Source organism: Phyllobates terribilis, unplaced genomic scaffold (assembly GCF_046119375.1).
Source record: "Phyllobates terribilis strain yellow unplaced genomic scaffold, ASM4611937v1 Scaffold_2__4_contigs__length_985480577, whole genome shotgun sequence".
NCBI lineage: Eukaryota > Metazoa > Chordata > Amphibia > Anura > Dendrobatidae > Phyllobates > Phyllobates terribilis.
Genome location: NW_027362762.1, coordinates 660,839,631 through 660,863,200, shown reverse-complemented (window position 1 = coordinate 660,863,200; position 23,570 = coordinate 660,839,631). Strand labels below are relative to the sequence as shown.

At 44.8% G+C, this 23,570-nt stretch overlaps 1 protein-coding gene across 2 annotated transcripts in view; it reads right to left on the bottom strand.

Annotated features, from left to right (window-relative positions):
• Positions 1 to 9,873: 9,873 nt before the first annotated feature.
• The window catches only part of FOXP4 (forkhead box P4), an 86,003-nt gene continuing 72,306 nt past the window's right edge, over positions 9,874 to 23,570 (bottom strand). For both annotated transcript variants that reach the window (XM_073666776.1, XM_073666780.1), the window contains 3 exons: positions 13,283 to 13,349; positions 12,719 to 12,873; positions 9,874 to 12,607 (listed from right to left, as the gene is read on the bottom strand). In XM_073666776.1, the coding sequence (XP_073522877.1) occupies positions 12,472 to 12,607; positions 12,719 to 12,873; positions 13,283 to 13,349 (358 nt within the window). In that variant the 3' untranslated portion in view covers positions 9,874 to 12,471. The remainder of the gene's footprint in view (positions 12,608 to 12,718; positions 12,874 to 13,282; positions 13,350 to 23,570) is intronic.

The following is a 23,570-nucleotide window of genomic DNA, read 5'->3' as shown; positions in this document are numbered from 1 at the left end:
GCTCTGGCAGTGCTCCTCCTGTTCCTCCTTGCCAAAAGGAGGAGGTAACGGTCCTGCTGCTGGGTTGCTGCCCTCCTATGGCTCCCTCCTCATCTCCTGGTATCTGCTCCATGCTCTGGACCCTGTGCTGACAAACACAGCTACCCTTCTTGCCACAGCTCGCACTGATGTGCCATCCTGGTTGAACTGCACTACCTGAGCAACTTTTGTGGGTTGTACTGTAGACACCGCCTCATGCTACTGTACCTCTAGGGGTGAGAGCAATGGCAAAATGAAAAAGTGACCAAAACAACAGACAAAAAGGATGAGAACAGAGAAACAGTGTTGCTTCATAACTGGACAGGTAGATTTCACAGAAGTGTTATTGACTTGGAGTTACATTGTGCTGTTTAATTGTTCCCTTTATTTTTTTGAGCAGAGTATATATATATGTTGTGGAATACTTAGACTAACAGGACGTTCAATGGACCCTCTTGCTATATGCACTGCAGTCTGCCACATACACTGCCAGCCTGCCTAACTCCTGCTGTCACCACTGAATAGATGCAGCCGGATTAGTCCTCAGAAGGACTGTTAGTTCAGATGGATATATATATAGATGTTGTGGTATATCTACACTAACTAATTAAGTAGCAAATCTCTCCCTAGCTCTAACCTAACTGTATACACCTGAAGAAGCAGGCTCGAAATGCGTAGTGGTTTTTACTTTCATGTATCTTATTTTTACCCAATGAAAAACGGTTGCAACCATTGAAATTAGCCTCACTTCTTACTTTCAGTGGACACAGCGGGTACAGACAACTATCCATATCTGCAGTGCCCTCAAAACAGTCCGTTTTTTTTATACTAGGGATATTAGTAGAGCCAAAAAAGGGCGAACATAGATGGAAAACAAGTAGGTGGTTATCTCGACTTTTTCTAAAAGTCTGCCATGACAGCTTCAGGCTGATGGGAGGAGTGCACAAAACTGAAAAAAAAAAAAAAAAAAAAGAAAAAAAAACTGATCTGCAAATCCCAACGGAACAAATTGTGAACAGGTGCAAACTGGCATGACTGTGTAATATACAGACAAGAGATAATAAATATATTCTATATAGCAGTAAAGAAATTAAAATGTAATATATTCATTGTTTGCATACATCTTTGCACTAACAGGGCTGTATCCTCTTATTTGTATATTATGCAATCATGGTAGCTTGCTCCTGTTCACACTTGCTTTATTCAGTTTGAAAGTGCTGGTCAATTTTTGTAGATTACTATACAGTCATGGTAGTTTGCACCTGTTTACACTTGCTTTATTCTGTTTGGAGGTACTGGTCGGTTGGAGGTAGCGACTGGCTCCTTTTCTGACTGTGCACTCCTCCCATCAGCCTAAGGCTGTTTTTAATTAATGCTGAATCCTACCTGCCCTTTAAATTTGTGGGCTTATAGCTTGGGAGAGGCATGTTTGATATATATTAGGCTTAGGCTAGCATCAAAGAAAAGTCACCTTGCTGTGGTTAATGGGCTTACTTGAATTGGTCAATTTGTGCGCTGAGTACCTACATTTTTTTAAGTACAGTGGGTGAAAAAAAGTATTGAATATGTCACTAATTTTCTAAGTAAATATGTTTCTAAAAGGTGCTACTGACATGAAATTCTCATCAGATATCGCTAACAACCCAATGTGTAATGATGAGAAATAACCCAGGGATAAAGTATTGAACACACTTACTGTAATGTATTTAATACTTCGTACAAAAGTCTTTGTTGGTGATGATAGCTTCAAGACACCTCCCTTATAGAGAAACTAGTCGAATGCATTGCTCGGGTGTGATTTTAGCCCATTTTTCCACACCAACACTGTTCAAATCCTGAAGGTTCCGTGGGCTCCTTTTATGAAGACTGAGCTTTAGCTCCTTCTATTAATATTTTTACTGGATCCAAGTCAGGTGATCAGCTGGACCATTCTAGCAGCTTTATTTTCTTTCTCTGAAACCAATCGAGAGTTTCCTTGGCGTTGTGTTTGGGATCGTCTTGCTGAAATATCCACCCTCATTTCATCTTCATCATCCTGGTAGATAGCAGCAGATTTTTATCAAGAATGGCTTGGTACATTTGCCCATTCAGCCTTCCTTCAATTATATTAAGTTTGCTAGTGCCCTATGCTGAAAAACAGACCCACACAATGATGTTCCCACCTACAAACTTCACTGTTAGTTTGGTGTTTTTGGGGCGATATGCAGTGCCTTTTGGTGTCAAGCAAGGTGTGGGAAAGACTTAGTGCAACACGAAGGGAAGAGGGAAAGGGAGCCCAGACTCTAGGGAAAGGGAGCAGTGGAGACCTCCTAGGCTGATCTAATATCACCCTGTCTCCACTGATGTCCCTGTTTTGGCTCTTCACCAATCACCGCACGCGAACCTCGCCCTGTCTTTCCGTGGCGTTTGGCCCTGGCTAAGGAAGGGAGGGGGATGAGTGCTAGTCGATCCCCACTGACCACTAAAAACAACAAGGGGGGACAAACAAAGGAAGATAGCTTAGCTTTTAGTCAACTTCAGAGAGATGAACACCCGCCCTCATAGCTCCAGAGAGGATGAAGTTGCTTGCTCCGAGCCTTGCCTTCACAAAGGGTAATGTGAGTATCGCCGGCACCTCCCTTTAGCAGACAGCAGATATTTATACACCCAGGCTAGGTGTTAATTAGCCAGAGGAAGGTAGCAGCTGGGTCCTAGAGAGACAGCCTCTAAGAAGGCCTCCGGACACTCAGGAACGGGTTTCTCAGGATAAGAGTTGTGGAATGAACGAACCAGCCTGGGAGCGTTCACTTCTGATGCTGAAACCCACATCCTCTTATCTGGACCATAACCTTTCCAGTGCACCAAGTATTGTAGAGAACGACGTTGGAGACGAGAATCTACAGTCCTCGAAATCTGGAACTCCAGATTACCATCAACCATTACTGGGGGCGGTGGTAGAAGTGAGGTCTCAAGAGGTTCCACATACTTCTTGAGTAAAGACGTTGTGGATCTTAAGGGCTTGAGGAAGTTCAAGACGAAACACTGCTGGGTTAATGACGGCAGTTATTTTATGGTGACCAATAAACCTAGGTCCCAGCTTTCAAGAAGGAACTTTCAATCTTATATTCCTGGTCGACAACCACACAAAATCATTCATATTCAAGTCCGGACCTGGCAAGCATTTTCTGCCAGCCATACGTTTATACCTATCTCCCATGATCTTTAAATGACTCAGAACACCCTGCCATACTGAGGAGAGCGGTGAAGAAACCGTTCCTCCTCAGGAACTCCTGAAGCTCCTCCCCCACTAAAGGTACCAAACTGTGGGTGATAACCAGATGCACCGATCCTTGACGATGATTATTAATGACAAATTCTGCCAGGGGTAAGTAGGATGCCCAATTCTCCTGATTTTCGGAGATGAAACACCTGAGGTAGGTCTCCAAATTCTGATTGACACGCTCGGTGTGTCCATTCGACTGAAGGTAGAAAGCAGAGGAAAAGGACAGCTGCATCCCCAGTCAAGAACAGAATGCCTTCCAGAACTTGGAAACAAACTGGGTCCGCCGATCTGACACCACATTGGAGGGAACCCTGTGAAGCTTCACGATCTCATTTATGAACACCTGAGAAAGTGTCTTAGCATTTGGAAGTGCAGGTAATCGACAAAGTGAACCACTTTACTGAACCTATCTACAACAACCAAAATCACTGTTTTGCTGCAGAAACCGGTAGGTCAGTAATAAAATCCATGGACAAGTGTGTCCCTGGCCTACTCGGGATAGGTAGCAGAAGAAGAGTACCAGACAGACGATTATGCGAAACCTTAGAACGCACGCAAATGTTACAAGCAGATACGTGTTCAATCACATCCCAATGCAACCCCGGCCACCAAAAACGATGAGAGAGGAGGTCCGCGGTTGCCTTATCACCTGGATGCCCAGCAAGCACAAAGTTATGATGTTCCTTAATTACTTTGTGGTGCAGATTAGATGGTACAAATAACCTTCCTGAAGGGCAGGAGGCAGGGGCGTCCCCCTGAGCCTCCAACACCTCACCCTCTAGTTCAGGAAACAGTGCCGAAATAACTACCCCTTTCTGTAATATCGGGGTAGGGTTCTCATGGTCATCATCCACCAGGGAAGCTCCGGGACAAAGCATTAGCCTTCACATTTTTGACTCCTGGACGAAAAGTGACAACAAAACTGAACTTAGTAAAAAACAGGGACTATCTGGTTTGCCTAGGGTTGAGACGTTTAGCTGACTGGAGATATGACAAGTTCTTATGGTCAGTAATAACAGTAATAGGATGGACAGCCCCCTACAACCAATGTCGCCATTCTTCGAACGAGAATTTGATCGCCAAAAGTTCCCTATTACCCACGTAATAATTTCTCTCAGCCGAAGACAATTTTTTAGAAAAGAAGGCGCATGGACGCCATTTACCAGGGGATGGACCCTGAGACAACACAGCCCCAACCCCGACATCCGAAGCATAAGCATCCACAATAAAGGGTTGGGAAACATCGGGTTAAATTTGCAGTGCAGGTGCAGTGGCAAAATGATTCTTTAAGGAAGAAAAAACCTGAAGGGAGGCATTCGACCATTAGGAAAAATCAGACCCCTTCCTAGTCATGTCAGTAAGGGGTTTCACAATTACAGAGTAATTTTGGATGAATTTCTGGTAAAAATTAGTAAAGCCCAGAAAACGATGTAGAGCCTTCAGGTTCTCGGGATGGTCCCAATCAAGGACTGCACGAATCTTCTCCGGATCTATCCGAAAACCCAAAGATGTCAACAAGTACCCCAAAAACTGCATCTCCTGAACAGCAAAAACACATTTTTCCAGTTTGGCATAAAGTTTGTTATCCCTTAATATCTGGAGCACCTGCTTAACATGTCCCTGATGTGTCTCCAAATCAGGTGAGTAAACTAAAATATCGTCCAGATAGACCACCACAAAGCTCCCCATCAAATGATGGAAAATATAATTTATGAAATGCTAGAATACCGCAGGCGCATTGGTCAAACCGAAAGGCATACCCAGACTCTCGAAATGCCCTTCAGGGGTATTGAATGCTGTTTTCCATTCGTCCCCTTCTCTGATTCTAACCAGATTGTAGGTTCCCCTTAAATCCAACTTGGAGAATACCTTAGCTCCTACAACCTGGCTGAACAAATCAGGAATCAGAGGAAGAGGGTATGGATCATGGATGGTAATTTTATATAATTCCTGGAAATCTAAACAGGGACGTAGACTGCCATCTTTTTTCTTCACAAAGAAGAACCCTGCCGCCACGGGCAAAAATGAGGGTTTGATATGTCCCTTCTCCAGACTTTCCGCAATGAAATCCTTCATGGCTTGTCTCTCAGGGTTAGAAAGATTATACAGTCTGGATTTCGGTAGTTTAGCTCTGGGGGTCAGGTTAATAGGACAGTCATATGCACGATGAGGAGGCAATTCCTGACACCCCGTCTCAGAAAAAATGTCCTCAAAACCAGACAGAAAAGAAGGCAATATTTTCGTAGAGACAGTAGCAAGGGAAATATCTAAACCGTTCTCATGGCAGTAATCTCCCCGGTTTGCCAATCCACCAACTGATTATGTTTAACAAGCCAAAGAATACCCAAAACAATAGGTGTGGGAAGATTGGCAAGGACATAACAAGGGATTATTTCACAATGAACTGACCCCACCCTCAGTTTTACATGAATAAATGCTTTCTGTGCAAGTGGCGCCAAGTCGATGGCAAAGATGGAAATAGGTTTAGCTAAAAAGTACAGCAAGCAAGACCATGAGTTTTCACAAACTCAGCATCAACAATGCTGACTCCGGCTCCACTGTCAACAAACACAGAAATTTTCTCGGTTTTCACCTCTGCTGTCAGGACAAACCGGGAACTGCAGGTTGGCAACAAATGCACCTCTTGTTTATTCAACTCCAGACTACCAAGAGTTAATCGAGTCTCCTTTTGTGTAGGAATTGAAGGACAGGTCCCAACAAAATGTCCCTTTTTCCCACAAAAAAAACATACGCCTTTTTTCTTGCTAATCTCTGGGGAAATGTATGATGCAGAGACACCCCCCAACTGCATGGGTTCCTCCACATACCCCAGTACTGGCTCACCCCCAGACCACTCCCCGGCAGAGGTACACAACCCCGACAAGAAGGCCCCGGAAAAGGTGGTCTCACTCGTCTATCCTGAAGGCATCTATCAAGACGTATGGCCAATGACATGGCAGCCTCCAAGGACGGAGAGGTTTCATTTACTGCCAAGGCATCTTTCAACCTTTCAGTAAGACCCTCACAAAATTGACTTATAAGGGCTGAGCCATTCCATTTGGAATCCGTTGCCCATCTACGGAACTCAGAACTGTACATCTCCACTGACCGATTCCCCTGCTGAAGGCGACATAACCTAGACTCAGCCAAGGCGACTCGGTCAGGGTCATCATAGATGAGGGCCAGAGCACGAAAAAAAACCTCCACAGACTGGAGACAAACCAATTCCTGGGGTAAAGAAAGAGCCCATGACTGAGGGTCTCCCTGCAGTAGAGAGATCACAATTCCAACCCGTTGCTCCTCATTTCCGGAAGAGTGAGGACAAAGTGTAAAATACAGTTTTCAAGCCTCCTTGAACACAAAAAACTTGTCCCTATCTCCTGAAAACCTGTCCGGGAGGGCAACCTTGGGTTCAGGCTGGACAGGCCTACCTGCAGAGAACCCCACATTGGCGACCTGTAGCCGCTGATGCTGAACCTCACAGCGGAGGTGATTCACCTCCAGAGACAGACTGCGCAGCCGCTCTGCAACTGAACCCATACCAAGGAGAAAGGAAAAAAAAACAGGCCCAAAAACACACACAAAAAAGAAACCAAAGTGTCAGTTTTTTTCCTTTTCAAAATGTGCTCGGCCGGCAATAATGTCATGCAAGGTGCGGGAAAGACTTAGTGCAACACAAAAGGAAGAGGGAAAGGGAGCACAGACTGTAGGGAAAGGGGGGAGTGGAGACCTCCTCGGCTGATTGAATATCACTGTCTCCACTAACGTCCCTGTATTGGCTGTTCACCAATCGCTGCACGCGAACCTCGCCCTGTCTTTCCCTGGCATTTGATTCTGGCTTGGGAAGGTAGGGGGGATGAGCGCTAGTCGATCCCCACTGACCACTAAGACAACAAGGGGGAACAAACAAGGGAAGATAGCTTAGCTTTTAGTCGACTTCAGAGAGATGAACACCCGTCCTCATAGCTCCAGAGAGGATGAAGCAATGCACTTGCTCCGAGCCTTCACAAAGGGTAATGTGAGTATCACCAGCACCTCCCTCTAGCAGACAGCAGGTATTTATACATCCAGGCCAGGGCGTTAATTAGCCAGAGGAAGGTAGCCGCTGGGTCCTAGAGAGACAGCCCCCAAGAAGGTGTCTGCAATGCCAAACGTAGAGATCTCCTGCAACCAACTACAGGGCGACTGTGACTTCTGACACACCTGTGACATTTGGCCTTCAAACATTATGGCATCCAAAAAGTTAAATTTTGGTTATCTGACCAGACTATATTCTCCTAGTATTTCACAGGCTTGTCTAAAAGTTGAGTAAACTTTAAACGAGCTTGAATATGCTTTTTGTTCAGCAGTGGAGTCTTGGGTGGTGAACGTGCATACAGGCCATGGAGGTTCTTTGAAATTGTACCTGCTGATTCCAGGTCTTTTTGTCATTCTCCATAGGTGGTCCTTGGCTCTTGGACAACGCTCCTGATAATTCTTTTGACTCCTCTGAAATCTTGCGGGCAGCACCTGGTCGTGGACAGTTTATGGTGAAATTATGTTCTTTCCACTTCAGAATTATGGCCCCAACAGTGGAACCTTCAGTAGTTTAGAAATTCTTCTGTAACCAATGCAATCAGTATCTTTTGCCACAATGAGGTTGTGAAAGTGTTGAGACAGCTCACTGGTTTTACCAATTATGAGATGTTTCTTGTGTGGTACCTTGGTAATGAGACACCTTTTATAAGTCATCAGTTAAAGCAACGGATATAATTTTTCACTAAGTGGCATGATTGCTTTCTAATTACTGATAGATTTCCATGGCTTTTTGCACCTCTCTTTCTTCATGTGTTTAATACTTTTTCCCTGTGACATTCCTTATTATTACTACACATAACTTAATTTATGGACTTCTATGGTTTGATTTCTTTGCCTGTGTGAATTGGATGGGTTGTTATCGACATCTGATGAGAATTTCACGTTAATAGCACCTTCAGATTTATATTTACTTAGAAAATCCATTTTGTGTTCAATACATATTTCACAGCTGTATATTCTAAGTAGCAGTAATGCAGTTCAAATTTAATATATTCAATGTTTGCACACATCTTAGCGCTTAGAGAGTGCTGCTGTATTCTCCTTTGTATATTATGCAGTCATGGTAGCTAGCACCTGTTTACACTTGCTTTATTCTGTTTGGAGGTACTGGTCAGTTGGAGGTTGTGACTGCCTCCTTTTCTGACTGTGCACTCCTCCCATCAGCCTATGGCTGTTTTTAATTAATGTTGGGTCCTACCTGCTCTTTTGTAGGCTTATAGCCTGGGAGAGTCATGTTTGATAATTATTAGGTTTAGGGTCCCATCAAAGAAAGGTCACCTTGCCATGGTTGATGGGCTCACATGAATTGGCAAATTTGTGCACCATGTACCTTTATTTTTATAAATATATTCAATATAGCAGTAATGCAGTTCAAATTTCATATATTCAATGTTTGCATATATCTTAGCTCTTACAGAGTATTCTCTTGGCTGGGTCTCCATCTACCAGATGAGGTTCTGTAAAGTCCATTTTTGAATGGATTGGAAGGGAGCCTATTCAACCTTTGCTCCGTTCATTGTCTATTGGACTGATGGGTATAGACAAACACTGTACTTGGCTTGCTCTGGCAGTCCCATGGAGATTGGACTGAGCATGCGCAACTATACTGGTTTTGAGGATCCAGAGCCCCGTTCTCTGCATCACTGGCAGTCTTAGCAGAAAAAGATAACTTTCTTTTTCTAGGAATTAAACCTCGCAAAAATTTAGTAAATGGAGGAAGAAATCTGAGTGTGTAATCTTGGCTTTCCATTATTCAACTGGGAGTGCGTTAATTTGGAACAAAGAAGGCACCAGGATACACTATGGGAAAAGGGAAGTATACAGAGGCAGTGTGATGCCCTAGCTAATGTTCTGTTAAGAAACATTGGCTGCAAGCATCCTTGTAAATGTTACAGTGACACATACCGCCTCCACATTGTTGCAAACCAAGTATGCACCAATATGGCAATGGCATTCCTTCAGCAGACTATTGCACCCCGCCAAACTGCAAAAACTGTTTAGCAGTATCTGAAGGAACTCGAAAAACTGGTTAAAAGTGTTGACTTGAACTTTAAATTCCCCAGATCATATTCCAATCAAGTATTTGTGGGTTGTGATGAAAAAAGTCTGATCCATGGAGGTCCAACCTTGTAACATTTAGAAGTCAAAATGGTCTGCTGCTAAAGTCTCGATACAATTAGACACCTCCAAAGGTCTTGTAGAGTCTATGCTGCAAGTGGTTTTATGTTATGGCTAACTGGTGTATGAACACTAAAAATATTACCTAGAAATATCACATGGCTAGATTCCTGTAATACACACGACTATAAAAGCAAGTCTGAACAATTGTCATTTCCCATGAGCTCTTCTAAATATGAATATTGCGAGTTGGGTGACTGCAGATTTGCACTGCACCCTTGTGTAGATATTCATGGACCGGGACTGCAGAAAGTCTTTGCCACATTGAGAAACTTCAATTAAATACAAGAAGATTTGATGTGTGTCATGTTTCTTTGCTTACTCAAGTAACAGATCTGTGACAGAATTATATTTATTGCATTTTATATGCCAATGTCCATACATATTTGTTTCATGCACCTAGAACCTATTGTACACGAGGATTCTGTACCAGGCGCACACGTGATGCCGGCACAGTGTTGGATCCTTTATACAGAGACCTCTGCACCGTTGAGGTAACAATTCCTGCCTTTTCTCTCCTCTTCCTCCTCCCACCGCCAGCAGCATAGTGACACAATATATGGGCACTTCCATGGGGAAGGACACAGGGAATGGACTGTAGTGTGTAGACATCCTCTCACCCATGGCGGGGGACACTCAATGCCAATTACATCTTTAAACACTGAACAGAAATACTTTTTAAATGTAAAAAATAAAAATGCATTCAACAACTTGCACACGTAGTGTATCTGGGCACAACATTATCAGTGTGGAACACACATTCCAGCTACAATGACTTCTATATGATTAAAATTAGTACTTTTTCTAGTCTGTCTACAAACATACACAATCAACAAATGTTTGCACAAAGTGCAGGATGGCCGCAACCGATGCGACACCAGGCCTCACAATGTGTGAATGCAGGTCAATGACATAAAGCGCAAGGTGGGCATGGGCTACAACATTGGGAGTGTGGGGGCACGATGAAAAGTCAATCTCGTTATCGGTTATTGATACACAAGTACCTTTGGCTTAGGGTAACCTCCATACTTGTACCAGGACCATAAAAGCCAAAGTAAGAGGTGGTTTTGGTTTATTTGGCATGAAGAGGTATCTTTGGTCAGGGAGGCATAGGAGGATGCAGCACACAAGAGGAAGGGTCCAACTAGCCCTTCACTTATATAGGAGATGTGGGAAATTTTGCCACATGCACATAAAAGGAAGAAGTTTTTTTTTTTCAGAATTCGACAGGCTTTGTAAGAGATAAAAATAACAGGGATTTCATATGTACATGTACTGCATGTGTGTGTCAACAGAAAAAAGTAATGAATGGTAGAGTTGGGTTGTGTTCACCATACGCAACATAATTGGTCCCAAATAAAGTAAACTTCTTAGGATGAACATATATCATCTGATGTTCCTGAATGTATCATTCATGACATAATTATATTCATTTAAAAGGGAATCTCTTACCTGATCTTTGACACCTTACCTGAGAGTAGTATAATGTAGAGGAAGGGACCCCAATTCCAGTGATGTCACGTACTGGGCTGCTTGCTGTAGTTTGGATAAAATGACTGTTTTATGAACAGATTATCACTATAGGACTAGTAAACCTGCTGCCACGTAGTCCTCCATATTCATAAGCTCTGTATAACTCCGCCTCCACCACTGATTGACAGTTTTCTGTATACAATGCGCACAGGCAGAAAGCTGCCAATCAGTGATGTGGGCGGGATTATACCGAGCTCAGCATTCAGAGAACTGCTAGATCTGCATCTGAAAACAGTGATTTTATCAAAACAGCAGTAAGTGACATAATCAGGGTCGCTGGAATCAGAGTCTTTGCCCCTACATCATAATGCCCTCATGAGGGGTAGCAAAATCCTTGTGACAGATTCCCTTTAAGAGTGTTGTACTGTGTAGGCCAATCCAAACTGTATGAGGCTAGATACCTTTGTGCACAAATGTCACTGATTCCATTTTTCTAGTCAGCTAACAAAGAAACCATCTTTATACAAAAGGAACTAGTAGCATACACCACTTATCACAGACAGCAATGTAGACCTTTAAGTGCTGCAGGTGCCATCTATGAATGGAGAACCATGGGTTGTATTCTAAAATCAGATATCAGCTGATTTTCAGCAGAAGTGATGTAATCAGCTGTACAACTTGTTGCACCATTCCTGGAGCAATATCTTTAACTAATATAAAAAAATATTTGAAATGTTTTTGAAGAGATGGCAAGTCCAGGAATTCGTTAGTTTTTTTGCAGACAGAAGAAACATTTGTCCTATTTTATGGTGCACATGTTCCTTTAAAGGCACAAGCAGCACTGCTTCTGATAGTCCTCCACGTGTGCATTTGTCTACAAGTAAAACGTGAATTCGGTATGCATACTGTTAGTATTTTGGATGCATCTGGACTCATTTCTTAGTGTACGTACCATATGCTCACATGGCTGTGTGAAGAATGCCAGCAGTAACATTGATCCAAAAGAAGCACAGAAAATAAATAAAGTCTGGGTTTTTGGTACCTTTAGAAGTAACCAGACAAAAGCGCTAGTGAAGGAAATTTGATTAGGGACACCCAGTCCTAAATGCTCAGTGGGACGGAGAGAGAAGTCCAGGCATGCTCCTCAGAGCGTCCAAACTTCCCCTAATGTGCAGAAGGGATAAGAAAACAGGAGTGTCCCTTGGCTGATAATATCTGGCCATTTAGTGTCAGTGCCCATTCCATGTCTGCTTGGTGAGAAAACGATTGTGGGATATCCCTCTTCTGTCCATAAGTCACTGAAGTGCTGCCAGACTGAGGAAGACCCTAGGGGTTGGAAATAGTCACGTTCAAGTCTCATTCAGTTTTAACTGAACAAAGTTTGGGGTAAAAGGGTCAACTTGGTCTCTGATGGAAGTGCTGGACTTTGGGGCAAGGGAGGTAACACATGGGCACTAAAGCTATTAGGGCAAGTCTTCCATAGCTGTCTCTGGTTCCAAGTCATGGTCTTCTGGTAGTACTGTGCTCTGGTTAATAACAGAGAGAGAGGCCGGTCTGACGTCCTCTTCAGTCGGCTCTTCTTTGACGTGAACAGACTGACTACAATGGCAAAAGGTAAATATTTAGTAAGACATAAATTGTGGTGCATCACTATTACAAATTCCTAAAATTCCAAGATAATGGGGAATACCACAGCCTGAGCAGAATTACCTGTACTGAGGAGAAAGGCGCGGGCTGCTCCCATTACTGTTCCCAGGTTCCCCGGTGCTGGTGACGTCATCATGTCCACCATGGAATCCACTGCCTGAACTGTTGTGCAGTGGGGGGCTGTTCAGCAGAGGGAAACTACTTTCTGCCAGGGCAGCCTGGGTTGGAACAAAGACAGATGTGTGTAAGGGTAGAAATGAACAAATGAATTTTTACACTATTTGTTCATATCCATATTCAGTACTGAAGTAAAGTACTAAAAGTCATGTGTTTGTATATCCAAGCTGTTAGGGTCTATGCCATATTAGGGACCAGTTGTATGGGACTCGGACTGGTATAAGCCCATATTGTACGAGTCGAACCTAAGACTCGTCCCATAAACAGCAAGCCCTCCACGGGTATGCCAATAGAAAAATAAAAAAAAGTTATGGCTCTTAGATGAAGGGCAGGAAACAACAAAAATGAAAATTGGCTGCGGCCGGAAAGGGGTAAAAATCATTGCTCAGATCACCTGCAAATTCAATCGGATCATAAAGCTGGAACTTCATCACAAAGGTTTCATCTCACCTGGTAACTTGCATTGAGGGCTCCATAGCCAAGGCCTGAAATCATATTCTTTACAAGGGTTGGGCTCCTGCAATAATTCAAAGTAGGAAAAACAAAATGAATATTTAAGAAACAATGCTTGTAAAAACTAACAAAATCAGTAAAAATGATTGATCAGTAATTCAGTATCCATGGTAGAGTGATACAGTAGCAACTTCCCATTGTTAATAACATCAACTCAAGGCTCAGAACTTTTCTATGTGCACGTTTGAAAAAGTAATGCATCTCTACTGCCATCTGCTGGGAACAGCTGGTGCTACACTTTAATGCGGCTTTCCTCTGAAGCATCTGTTTCAGTAAAATTAAATGGAAGTATTCCTCAAATTCTGACCACAACCTGTTGGCATAGTAGTCCGATAGATCATTTAGGGCTCGCTATCACTTGCGATTAAATCAGACGAATGCAATCCGATAAAAAATCTGATTGCATTCGGACTAATTTAATCCTATGATGGTGTGCTCAGTGGCGTTTTTTTTTCCAGCTCCAATCGGATTGCAATCAAGCTGAAAAAAAAAAATCACAGCATGGTGCTATTGCATGCTGGAATTGGATCGCACGCACCCATTTAGGTTAGCGTATTTTTGCTGTTTCCAAAGCGCTGTGTTCTAATGCCGCACTTGTTTCGTCAGTACATGCGGATCCACCGCGTCTCCGCTACAGAAATTAGCATACTGCGGCTCGTAAACCCGCACTGTTGGTGAGTTTAAGCAGCGTCAAAAACAAGCAATAGTAGGCATGGAATTTCTATAAATCCCATCCACTGTGCTTGTACGGTAGAAAGCAGCGTTTTGGACGCAGCGCAGGTGAGCTGCGTCCGAAACGCTGCTATTCCAGATTGTGGGCACATAGCCTTAGGTAAAATAGGTCACTTGTGTTTTTTTTTCATTGCGCTTTTTACTGTGTTTTTTGTCTCTATTTGGCATGTTATGCTTTAAATAAATTTTAAAAAAAGCTGCTTGGTTTTTGAAACTTCTGATGTTTAGCTTTAGTACCACTAATATAGTCCAAAAAGTCCTTTATATATTTATTACAAAGGTGGCCTATGAAAAAAAGCATGACTACGGCAAACCAGTACATATAAAAAATTTCAAATATTAAAAGAGATGATAAAAAAAAAAAACCCTGATGAAGCACATTGTGCAAAATGCGCATTGGGCAGGCTGGGCATCTTGATTCCCCCCTCTCTTCTAGTTGGTATAAATTGCATAGACTGTATCTACTTGTCCTTGGTGTTTATGTCTCACTGTATGTATGTATGTCTTATACATTTCCCCTTTCTTGATTTCCCTACATTGTGTGGATTCATTGCGCTGCGTTTTTAACACGCTGTTATTATAAATCTCTTTAATAAAGTTTGTGAATTTTTATGATTACTGGTTGGTCGTAGTCATGCTTTTTTGGCTATCTGATATTTGGCTTCGACAAAACTTTATTGATACAGTCATGTACGAATTATATGCATTTTTAGTGCTTTTCCACATCGAGGAACGAACGACCTACATATATGCATTTATTACCTGCAGATTTTCTGCACCAAAGGAAATTATATGGGGAAAATCTGAACATAAAAAACACTGTGTCCCACAACAGAAAGTGACATGTTGCGAATTTGAAACACACAACGCAGGTCAGCTCATGCAGCGTAAAGAAGGAAGCGCAGTGGGCAGGAGATTTCTAGAAATCCCATCCACTTTTGCTGTAACTGTAAGACGCTGCTTTTTGACACAGCGTTGAAAACTCACAAAAAAATCATCATGGGAACACAGGCTTAGGGTATGTGCACACAGTTTTTTGAGGTTTTGGACCAGAAACCAAATCTCAAAAATTCTGAGCTTCCCATCACCTTTTGCTTTGAAAATTCAGCAAAGAGACTCTACGTGCACATAGCCTTCTCCATTGGAAAAATGCAGGAGGTGACTTGATTTGATTTCTGTAACCACGCTCTACTGGTGCATCTCACTAAATTAGAATATCATCAAAAAGTTCATTTATTTCAGTTCTTCAATACAAAAAGAGAAACTCATATATTACATAGAGTCATTACAAACAGAGTGATCTATTTCAAGTGTTTATTTCTGTTAATGTTGATGATTATGGCTTACAGCCATTGAAAACACAAAAGTCATTATCTCCGTAAATTAGAATAATTAACAAAAACCACCTGCAAAGGCTTCCTAAGCGTTTAAAAAGGTCCCTTAGTCTGTTTCAGTAGGCTCCACAATCATGGGGAAGACTGCTGACTTGACAGATGTCCAGAAGGCAGTTATTGACACACTCCACAAGGTCCCAGAGTTCCAATTTTCATTTGGAAATCAAGGTCCCAGAATCTGGAGGAAGAGTGGAGAGGCCACAATCCAAGCTGCCTGAGGTCTAGTGTGAAGTTTCCACAATCAGTGATGGTTTGGGGAGCCATGTCATCTGCTGGTGTAGGTCCACTGTGTTTTATCAAGACCAAAGTCAGTACAGCCATCTACCAGGAAATTTTAGAGCACTTCATGCTTCCCTCTGCCGACAAGCTTTTTGGAGATGGAAATTTCATTCTCCAGCAGGACTTGGCACCTGTCCACACTGCCAAAAGTAACAATACCTGGTTTACACACAACAGTATCACTGTGCTTGATTGGCCAGCAAACTCGCCTGACCTTAACCCCATAGAGAATCTATGGGGTATTGTCAAGATGAAGATGAGAGACACCAGACCCAACAATGCAGACGAGCTGAAGGCTGCTATCAAAGCAACCTGGGCTTCCATAACACCTCAGCAGTGCCACAGGCTGATCGCCTCCATGCCACGCAACATTGATGCAGTAATTGATGCAAAAGGAGCCCCGACCAAGTATTGAGGGCATTTACAGAACATACATTTCAGTAGACCAACATTTCAGATTTTAAAAACATTTTTCAAGCTGTTGTTATAAAGTATTCTAATTTACTGAGATAATGACTTTTGTGTTTTCATTGGCTGTAAGCCATAATCATCAACGTTAACAGAAATAAACACTTGAAATAGATCACTGTTTGTAATGACTCTATATAATATAGGAGCTTCACTTTTTGTATTGAAGAACTGAAATAAATGAACTTTTTGATGATATTCTAATTTTGTGAGATGAACCTGTATATCTAAGCCGACCTGCAGATGGTGTTGGTGCTGAGTACTGTTTTTCTGTTTTTGCAAATTTAGTTTATACTCTGAGGATGCTCTCACATGTGCCAATTTCATGCTGTTTTATATAAATTTTTTGAAGTCAAAGCCAATAGTGGATTAACCCCTTGCTGATGTAACACCTAATAGAACGTCTTATGCCTGGTCACTGTGTACGGAGTGGGCCAAGGACCTGAGCTTGCATTATACTAGGCAGATGCCACTGTCATAAGTAGTTGGCATCTGCCAGTAACTACAGCTGCTGCGTCTCATGCCGATCACTGTTTAACCACTTAATTGCTGCTGTCACTCTGACTTAACGAGACTGCCAGTGCGATGAAATTGTTATAATAATCAACCCCAAAATATTAATAAAAAGGTCAAAAAACAAGCTCTCACGCAACTCCATCAATGTTAAATGAAAATATCAATAGTTTTGGAAAATGGCAACACTAGCAATAATTGTTTTTGTTTTTACGAACGAACAAATTTTATATTTAAGGTATATTATATTAATTTTATATATAGCCATATAGTACTGACCAGGAAAATCACGTTGCCAGGTCAAATTTACCGCATAATGAAAGCCGTAAAAGCAAAATCCAAAACCCAATTGCGGAATTGCAAGGTTTTTTTTGGTGCAATTCCACTGTACTTTGAATTTGCCCATTTTCCAGTGCACTGAATGAGGAGATGAAGGTAAAATTCTAAACTACATATTGTCATATGGCTGACGTGGATGGAAAAATTTAAAAAAAAAAGCTATAGCTCTTGGAGGAAGAGGAGAAAAAAATGAAAAGTGCAATATTGGAAAGTCTGGAAAAGGGTTAAAAGAAAACAAAAAAAGAGAAATCTTTTCCCATTGCCCAAAGCTTTATGATCAAGTAAAACAGTTTCAAAATGGCAGATGAGAAATCAACATATTCAATTTCTTTCATATACCATTCTAGCAGCATACAAAGCATGGTGAGAGATTGATAGGGCACAGTCAGCCGGTCGTAGTCGGACTGAGATCGGAACGCCACAGCGGCTCCCCTCACCCGAGTGCGACAGCTTCATCTATTTCTATGAAGCGGTCATGCTCGGGTCAGGCGATCCCCAGCCAGTCAGTGCATTGACCTCCGATCTCAGTCTGATTTATACGGCCGTCTGACTGCGCCCATATAGTCAGACATCAGTCCGAGTTTTATCAGAGTTTGCTCTGTGTGCCAGTTTTTATACAGTGAAGGAAATAAGTATTTGATCCCTTGCTGTTTTTGTGAGTTTGCCCACTGACAAAGACATGAACAGTCTATAATTTTAAGGGTAGGTTAATTTTAACATTGAGAGATAGAATATCCCCCAAAAAATCAAGAAAATCACATTGTATAAATGAGATAAATTTATTTGCATTTTGCAGTGAGAAATAAGTATTTGATTCCTCTGGCAAACAGAACTTAAAGAAGTTGTCCAGTAATTTAGATTACCCCCCTCCCCCAAAGTATCCCCCCGGAGCCCCTAAATATTTTTGTAATTAGCTTACATTGCAGATACTACCTGTGAGCGGCGCTGTCACTGGCCGCTCACAGGCATCACGTGACCCCACGCTGACGTCACGACAAGTGAGGCGTGACTCAGCGCTGGGGTCCCCGTGGTGGCTGCTGGGTCGTGGGCGGGGTTACCCCCGCATCACACCCAGCATCCACCGCGTGCTTTCCCTATGAATGGGGAGAGGCAGAGCACGCGGTGGATGTCAGGTGTGACGCGGGAGGTAACCCCACCCACAGCCTGGCATCTACCGTGGAACGCAGAAGACAGAGACCCCCGGCTGCAGCCAGCACTTGTTGTGACGTCAGCAGATGTCCGAGCCGGCTGCAGCCGGGGGTCACGTAATGCTTGTGAGCGGCCAGTGATAGCGCCGCTCACAGGCATTATCTGCAATGTAAGGTAATTACAAAAATCCTTAGGGGCACCAGGGGGATACATTGGGGGAGTAATCTAAAGTACTGGACAACCCCTTTAATACTTGGTGGCAAACCCCTTGTTGGCAAGCACAGCAGTCAGACGTTGTTTGTAGTTGATGATGAGGGTTGCGCACATGTCAGGAGGAATTTTGGTCCACTCCTCTTTGCAGATCATCTCTAAATCATTCAGATTTTGAGGCTGTCGCTTGGCAACTTGGAGCTTTACCTCCCTCCATAAATTTTCTATTTTTCATGGAGTGGCTAGGCCCCTCCATGACCTTAATGTGCTTCTTTTTGAGGCACTCCTTTGTTGCCTTGGATGTGTGGCACCCCAGGGGTCTGGTTTCCACAGTAACAGCAATGTTATGTCTGAGAGCAGGTGGAAGGTCTCTTGGTCAGGAATCCTATGCATGCCACACCTCCTGCCCAGTCCTGGGAGGGGAAGAACTTCCCCTATATAAACCTGGGGCTGAGGCAGGGTTAGAGAGTTCAGAGGGAGAGTTCAGCCAGGAGGGCTGACAGGGAGCTGTGGCTCCGGCTGGGCCCAGCTCCTGGGCCATGCCAGAAGTAGAGACAGAGAAGAGAAGCAGCTATGGGAAGAAACAACAGGAGCTCTGTGGGAGCAGTGTTACAAGGAGTCAGGGGCTGGCAGCTGCAGAGCTCGCCCTGACTGAGAAGATTTCTTACCGGACCCGGAGTCCGAGGCTGTGGGGACTAACTCCTACCCAGCAGCAGAATCCGTCAGGCAGGGGATTCCAGGTCCTCTGGCCAAGAAACCCGAAGGCACGGTCACACGCATGGGACCAGCACCGCCGTCGTGGAGCGGAAGCTACTAGAAGGCCCCGAGTCACCGGCCATACGGGTGAGCACCACACGGTACACTCAGGGACGTGGGCTACTTATACCCGCCTCTAGCAAGGTAGCCAGAAGAGTACAGTTAGTTTGGGAGGCCTACAACTCCGCCTGGCCAGGGGAGATCCCATCTGCTCAAGGACTGACCAGGCCCCAATCGCTAGCCAGTACTCCGGGAGGGTCTATCTTTGTCACCAGTAAAGACCCTGAACTACACCGTACCGTCTCCGAGTGGTTCCTGCTACCCCCATCATCCACGTCGGCTGCCCTGAGGCCATATACCTCCCATTGGGGGTTATACTATCACGCTGCACAATCCTACCACCGGCCTTAGCGGTCTGCCCTGCAGCAGCAGCTCCTTAGCTGTACTCAACGGGTGGCGTAGTCGTCCAGCATCTACCGCTGATACAGCGCCACTTAGTCTGACTCCCTGGGCACGGACCGGATCACCGCCACGAGACTACAACCCTCAACAGATCCGGCTCCGGGTAAGCTCCCGCATGCGCAACGCAGCGCGACACAGGCCCAGGGGGCGCGTCAACTTTTGGCGTAGTCGGCAGGATCTCGTGCCCGCAACCACCGGGTACTGCGTGCCTGAAAAAGACTGTTCAAACTTACCAGTGGTGAAGATTCCCTCCATCCGGCGCCATCTTCTGTCTTCTTCCCGCCATCCGCGAAGTTTTCCCGCCATCCGGCGCCATCTTCTGTCTTCTTCCCGCCATCCGTGGAGTTTTCCCGCCGTTGGACGCCATCTTGAAGACGCCGCGCGGGAAGAAGAGGGGCGTGGACTCCGAAGGCGCGCGAGAACTGAAGCCCCGCCTCACGTCCGGACGTTGCGTAAGGTCCTGGAAGGAGCCCAGCAGACGCCGACGTCACAGGAGCGCGACGGAAGGTCCTCGACCCTGACGATCCACTGCGGAGCCGCGGCCTACGGAAGAGGATCATCGCAAGGTAGGCCACGGTCCACTAGGGGGGAGGAAGATGTCGGATATGGAGGAGAGCTTCACTGCCTCAACCCCCGCCAGCGCCAGCGCTGCTGCAGTCATGCCTTTTACCATGCCCTATATCCCGGGAGCAGCCTGGCTACCCCAATACTCAGGGGAGTCACATACCCTGAATGACTTTAGTGAAAAGCTGGATAGCCTCTTCCAGGTGTACCCCCTCACAGAAGAGCAAAAAGTGAGCATCCTGGTGGCCCAATTAACCGGGGCAGCCCAAAGGGAGGTAAAGTCCTGGCCACCTGGGAGGAGGACTGTCGCAGAGATACTAACCCAGCTAACCGAGGAGGAGCTGCAGTACTACCAATACGAGGTAAGCCAAGAGGACCCGGACGGGTCTGAGGACTACCCTCAGGAGGGAGCACAAAGAGGACATAGCTACTGAAGGGAAGTAGCGTGAATAAAGAGCTGTAAATAGTTACCCGTAAGGGTACAAGGACTGCTGCTAATTAAAATATGGTCCCCGTTGGGATTAGTGAATTGTTCCCCATGTGCCCCTATCTTAAACCAGGCTGAGGACTGTGAGCAGCCATTCCTTATCCCCACTGGCCGAGGACTGAGAGCCGCCATATCATGTAAATAATTATGTGTTTCTAGTAATTTATGGGAGTCTTTGGTGGATTTACCGGGAATCCTTTGTACATGGTTGGAGCGTAACCCAGGAATGGACTAAAGACTGTTAAGGACTCGGGGCAGGACAGACCCCTACCTGGTTACGTCTCCCTGTTTTGGTGAAATGGACACCTTGCTTTTCTTCAAAACTGCACCCGGTTGCGGACACACCGTGACCATCTTTATGTGCTTTTCTTATTGTATTATTATTGTTTATACCTTGTTATGTTTTTCTAAAAATATGTTTAGTCCCGGAGTACTAAATTTCACTAGGGGGGAATGTGGCACCCCAAGGGTCTGGTTTCCACAGTAACAGCAATGTTATGTCTGAGAGCAGGTGGGAGGTCTCTTGGTCAGGAATCCTATGCATGCCACACCTCCTGCCCAGTCCTGGGAGGGGAAGAACTTCCCCTATATAAACCTGGGGCTGAGGCAGGGTTAGAGAGTTCAGAGGGAGAGTTCAGCCAGGAGGGCTGACAGGGAGCTGTGGCTCCGGCTGGGCCCAGCTCCTGGGCCATGCCAGAAGTAGAGACAGAGAAGAGAAGCAGCTATGGGAAGAAACAACAGGAGCTCTGTGGGAGCAGTGTTACAAGGAGTCAGGGGCTGGCAGCTGCAGAGCTCGCCCTGACTGAGAAGATTTCTTACCGGACCCGGAGTCCGAGGCTGTGGGGACTAACTCCTACCCAGCAGCAGAATCCGTCAGGCAGGGGATTCCAGGTCCTCTGGCCAAGAAACCCGAAGGCACGGTCACACGCATGGGACCAGCACCGCCGTCGTGGAGCGGAAGCTACTAGAAGGCCCCGAGTCACCGGCCATACGGGTGAGCACCACACGGGACACTCAGGGACGTGGGCTACTTATACCCGCCTCTAGCAAGGTAGCCAGAAGAGTACAGTTAGTTTGGGAGGCCTACAACTCCGCCTGGCCAGGGGAGATCCCATCTGCTCAAGGACTGACCAGGCCCCAATCGCTAGCCAGTACTCCGGGAGGGTCTATCTTTGTCACCAGTAAAGACCCTGAACTACACCGTACCGTCTCCGAGTGGTTCCTGCTACCCCCATCATCCACGTCGGCTGCCCTGAGGCCATATCCCTCCCATTGGGGGTTATACTATCACGCTGCACAATCCTACCACCGGCCTCAGCGGTCTGCCCTGCAGCAGCAGCTCCTTAGCTGTACTCAACGGGTGGTGTAGTCGTCCAACATCTACCGCTGATACAGCGCCACTTAGTCTGACTCCCTGGGCACGGACCGGATCACCGCCACGAGACTACAACCCTCAAAAGATCCGGCTCCGGGTAAGCTCCCGCGTGCGCAACGCAGCGCGACACAGGCCCAGGGGCGCGTCAACTTTTGGCGTAGTCGGCAGGATCTACCGCTGATACAGCGCCACTTAGTCTGACTCCCTGGGCACGGACCGGATCACCGCCACGAGACTACAACCCTCAACAGATCCGGCTCCGGGTAAGCTCCCGCATGCGCAACGCAGCGCGACACAGGCCCAGGGGCGCGTCAGATGTATATTTTTGGTCATTGTCTTGCTGGAAGACCCAGCCACGACCCATTTTTAATGTCCTGGGAAGGAGGTTACGGTACATGGCTCCATCCATTCTCCCACTGATGCGGTGAAGTAGTCCTGTGCCCTTAGCAGAGAAACACCCCCAAAACATAATGTGTCCACCTCCATGCTTGACAGTGGGGACGGTGTTCTTTGGGTCACAGGCAGCATTTCTCTTCCTCCAAACACGGCGAGTTGAGTTAATGCCAAAGAGCTCAATTTTTGTCATCTGACCACAGCACCTTCTCCCAATAACTCACAGAATCATCCAGGTGTTCATTGGCAAACTTCAGACAGGCCTGCACATGTGCCTTCTTGAGCAGAGTGACCTTGCAGCCATTGCAGGATTTTAAACCTTTAAGGCATAATGTGTTACAAATGGTTTTCTTGGTGACTGTGGTCCCACCTGCCTTGAGATCATTAATAAGCCCCCCCCCCCCCGTCTAGTTTTAGGCTGATCTCTCACCTTCATGATCAAGGATACCCCACGGGGTAGATTTTGCATGGTGCCCCAGATCGATGTCGATTGACAGTTATTTTGTATTTCTTCCATTTTCTTACTATTGCAACAACAGCTGTCTCCTTCTCACCCAGCGTCTTACTTATGGTTTTGTAGCCCATTCCAGCTTTGTGCAGGTCTATGATCTTGTCAATGACATCCTTAGAAAGCTCTTTGGTCTTGTCCATGTTGTAGAGGTTAGAGTCTGACTGATTGAGTCTGTGGACAGGAGTCTTTTATACAGGTGACTATGTAAGACAGCTGTCTTTAATGCAGGTAACGAGTTGATTAGGAGCGTCAAACTGGTCTGTAGGAGCCAGAACTCATAATGGTTTGTAGGGGGATCAAATACTTATTTCTCACTGCAAAATGCAAATAAATTTACCTAATTTATACAATGTGATTTTCTTTATTCTTTTTTGGGATATTCTATCTCTCAATGTTAAAATTAACCTACCCTTAAAATTATAGACTATTCATGTCTTTGTCAGTGGGCAAAAAGACCGCATGGGATCAAATACCTATTTCCCCCACTGTATATATATATATATATATATATATATATATATATATATATATATATATATATATATATATATATATATATATATATATATATATATATATATATATATATATAT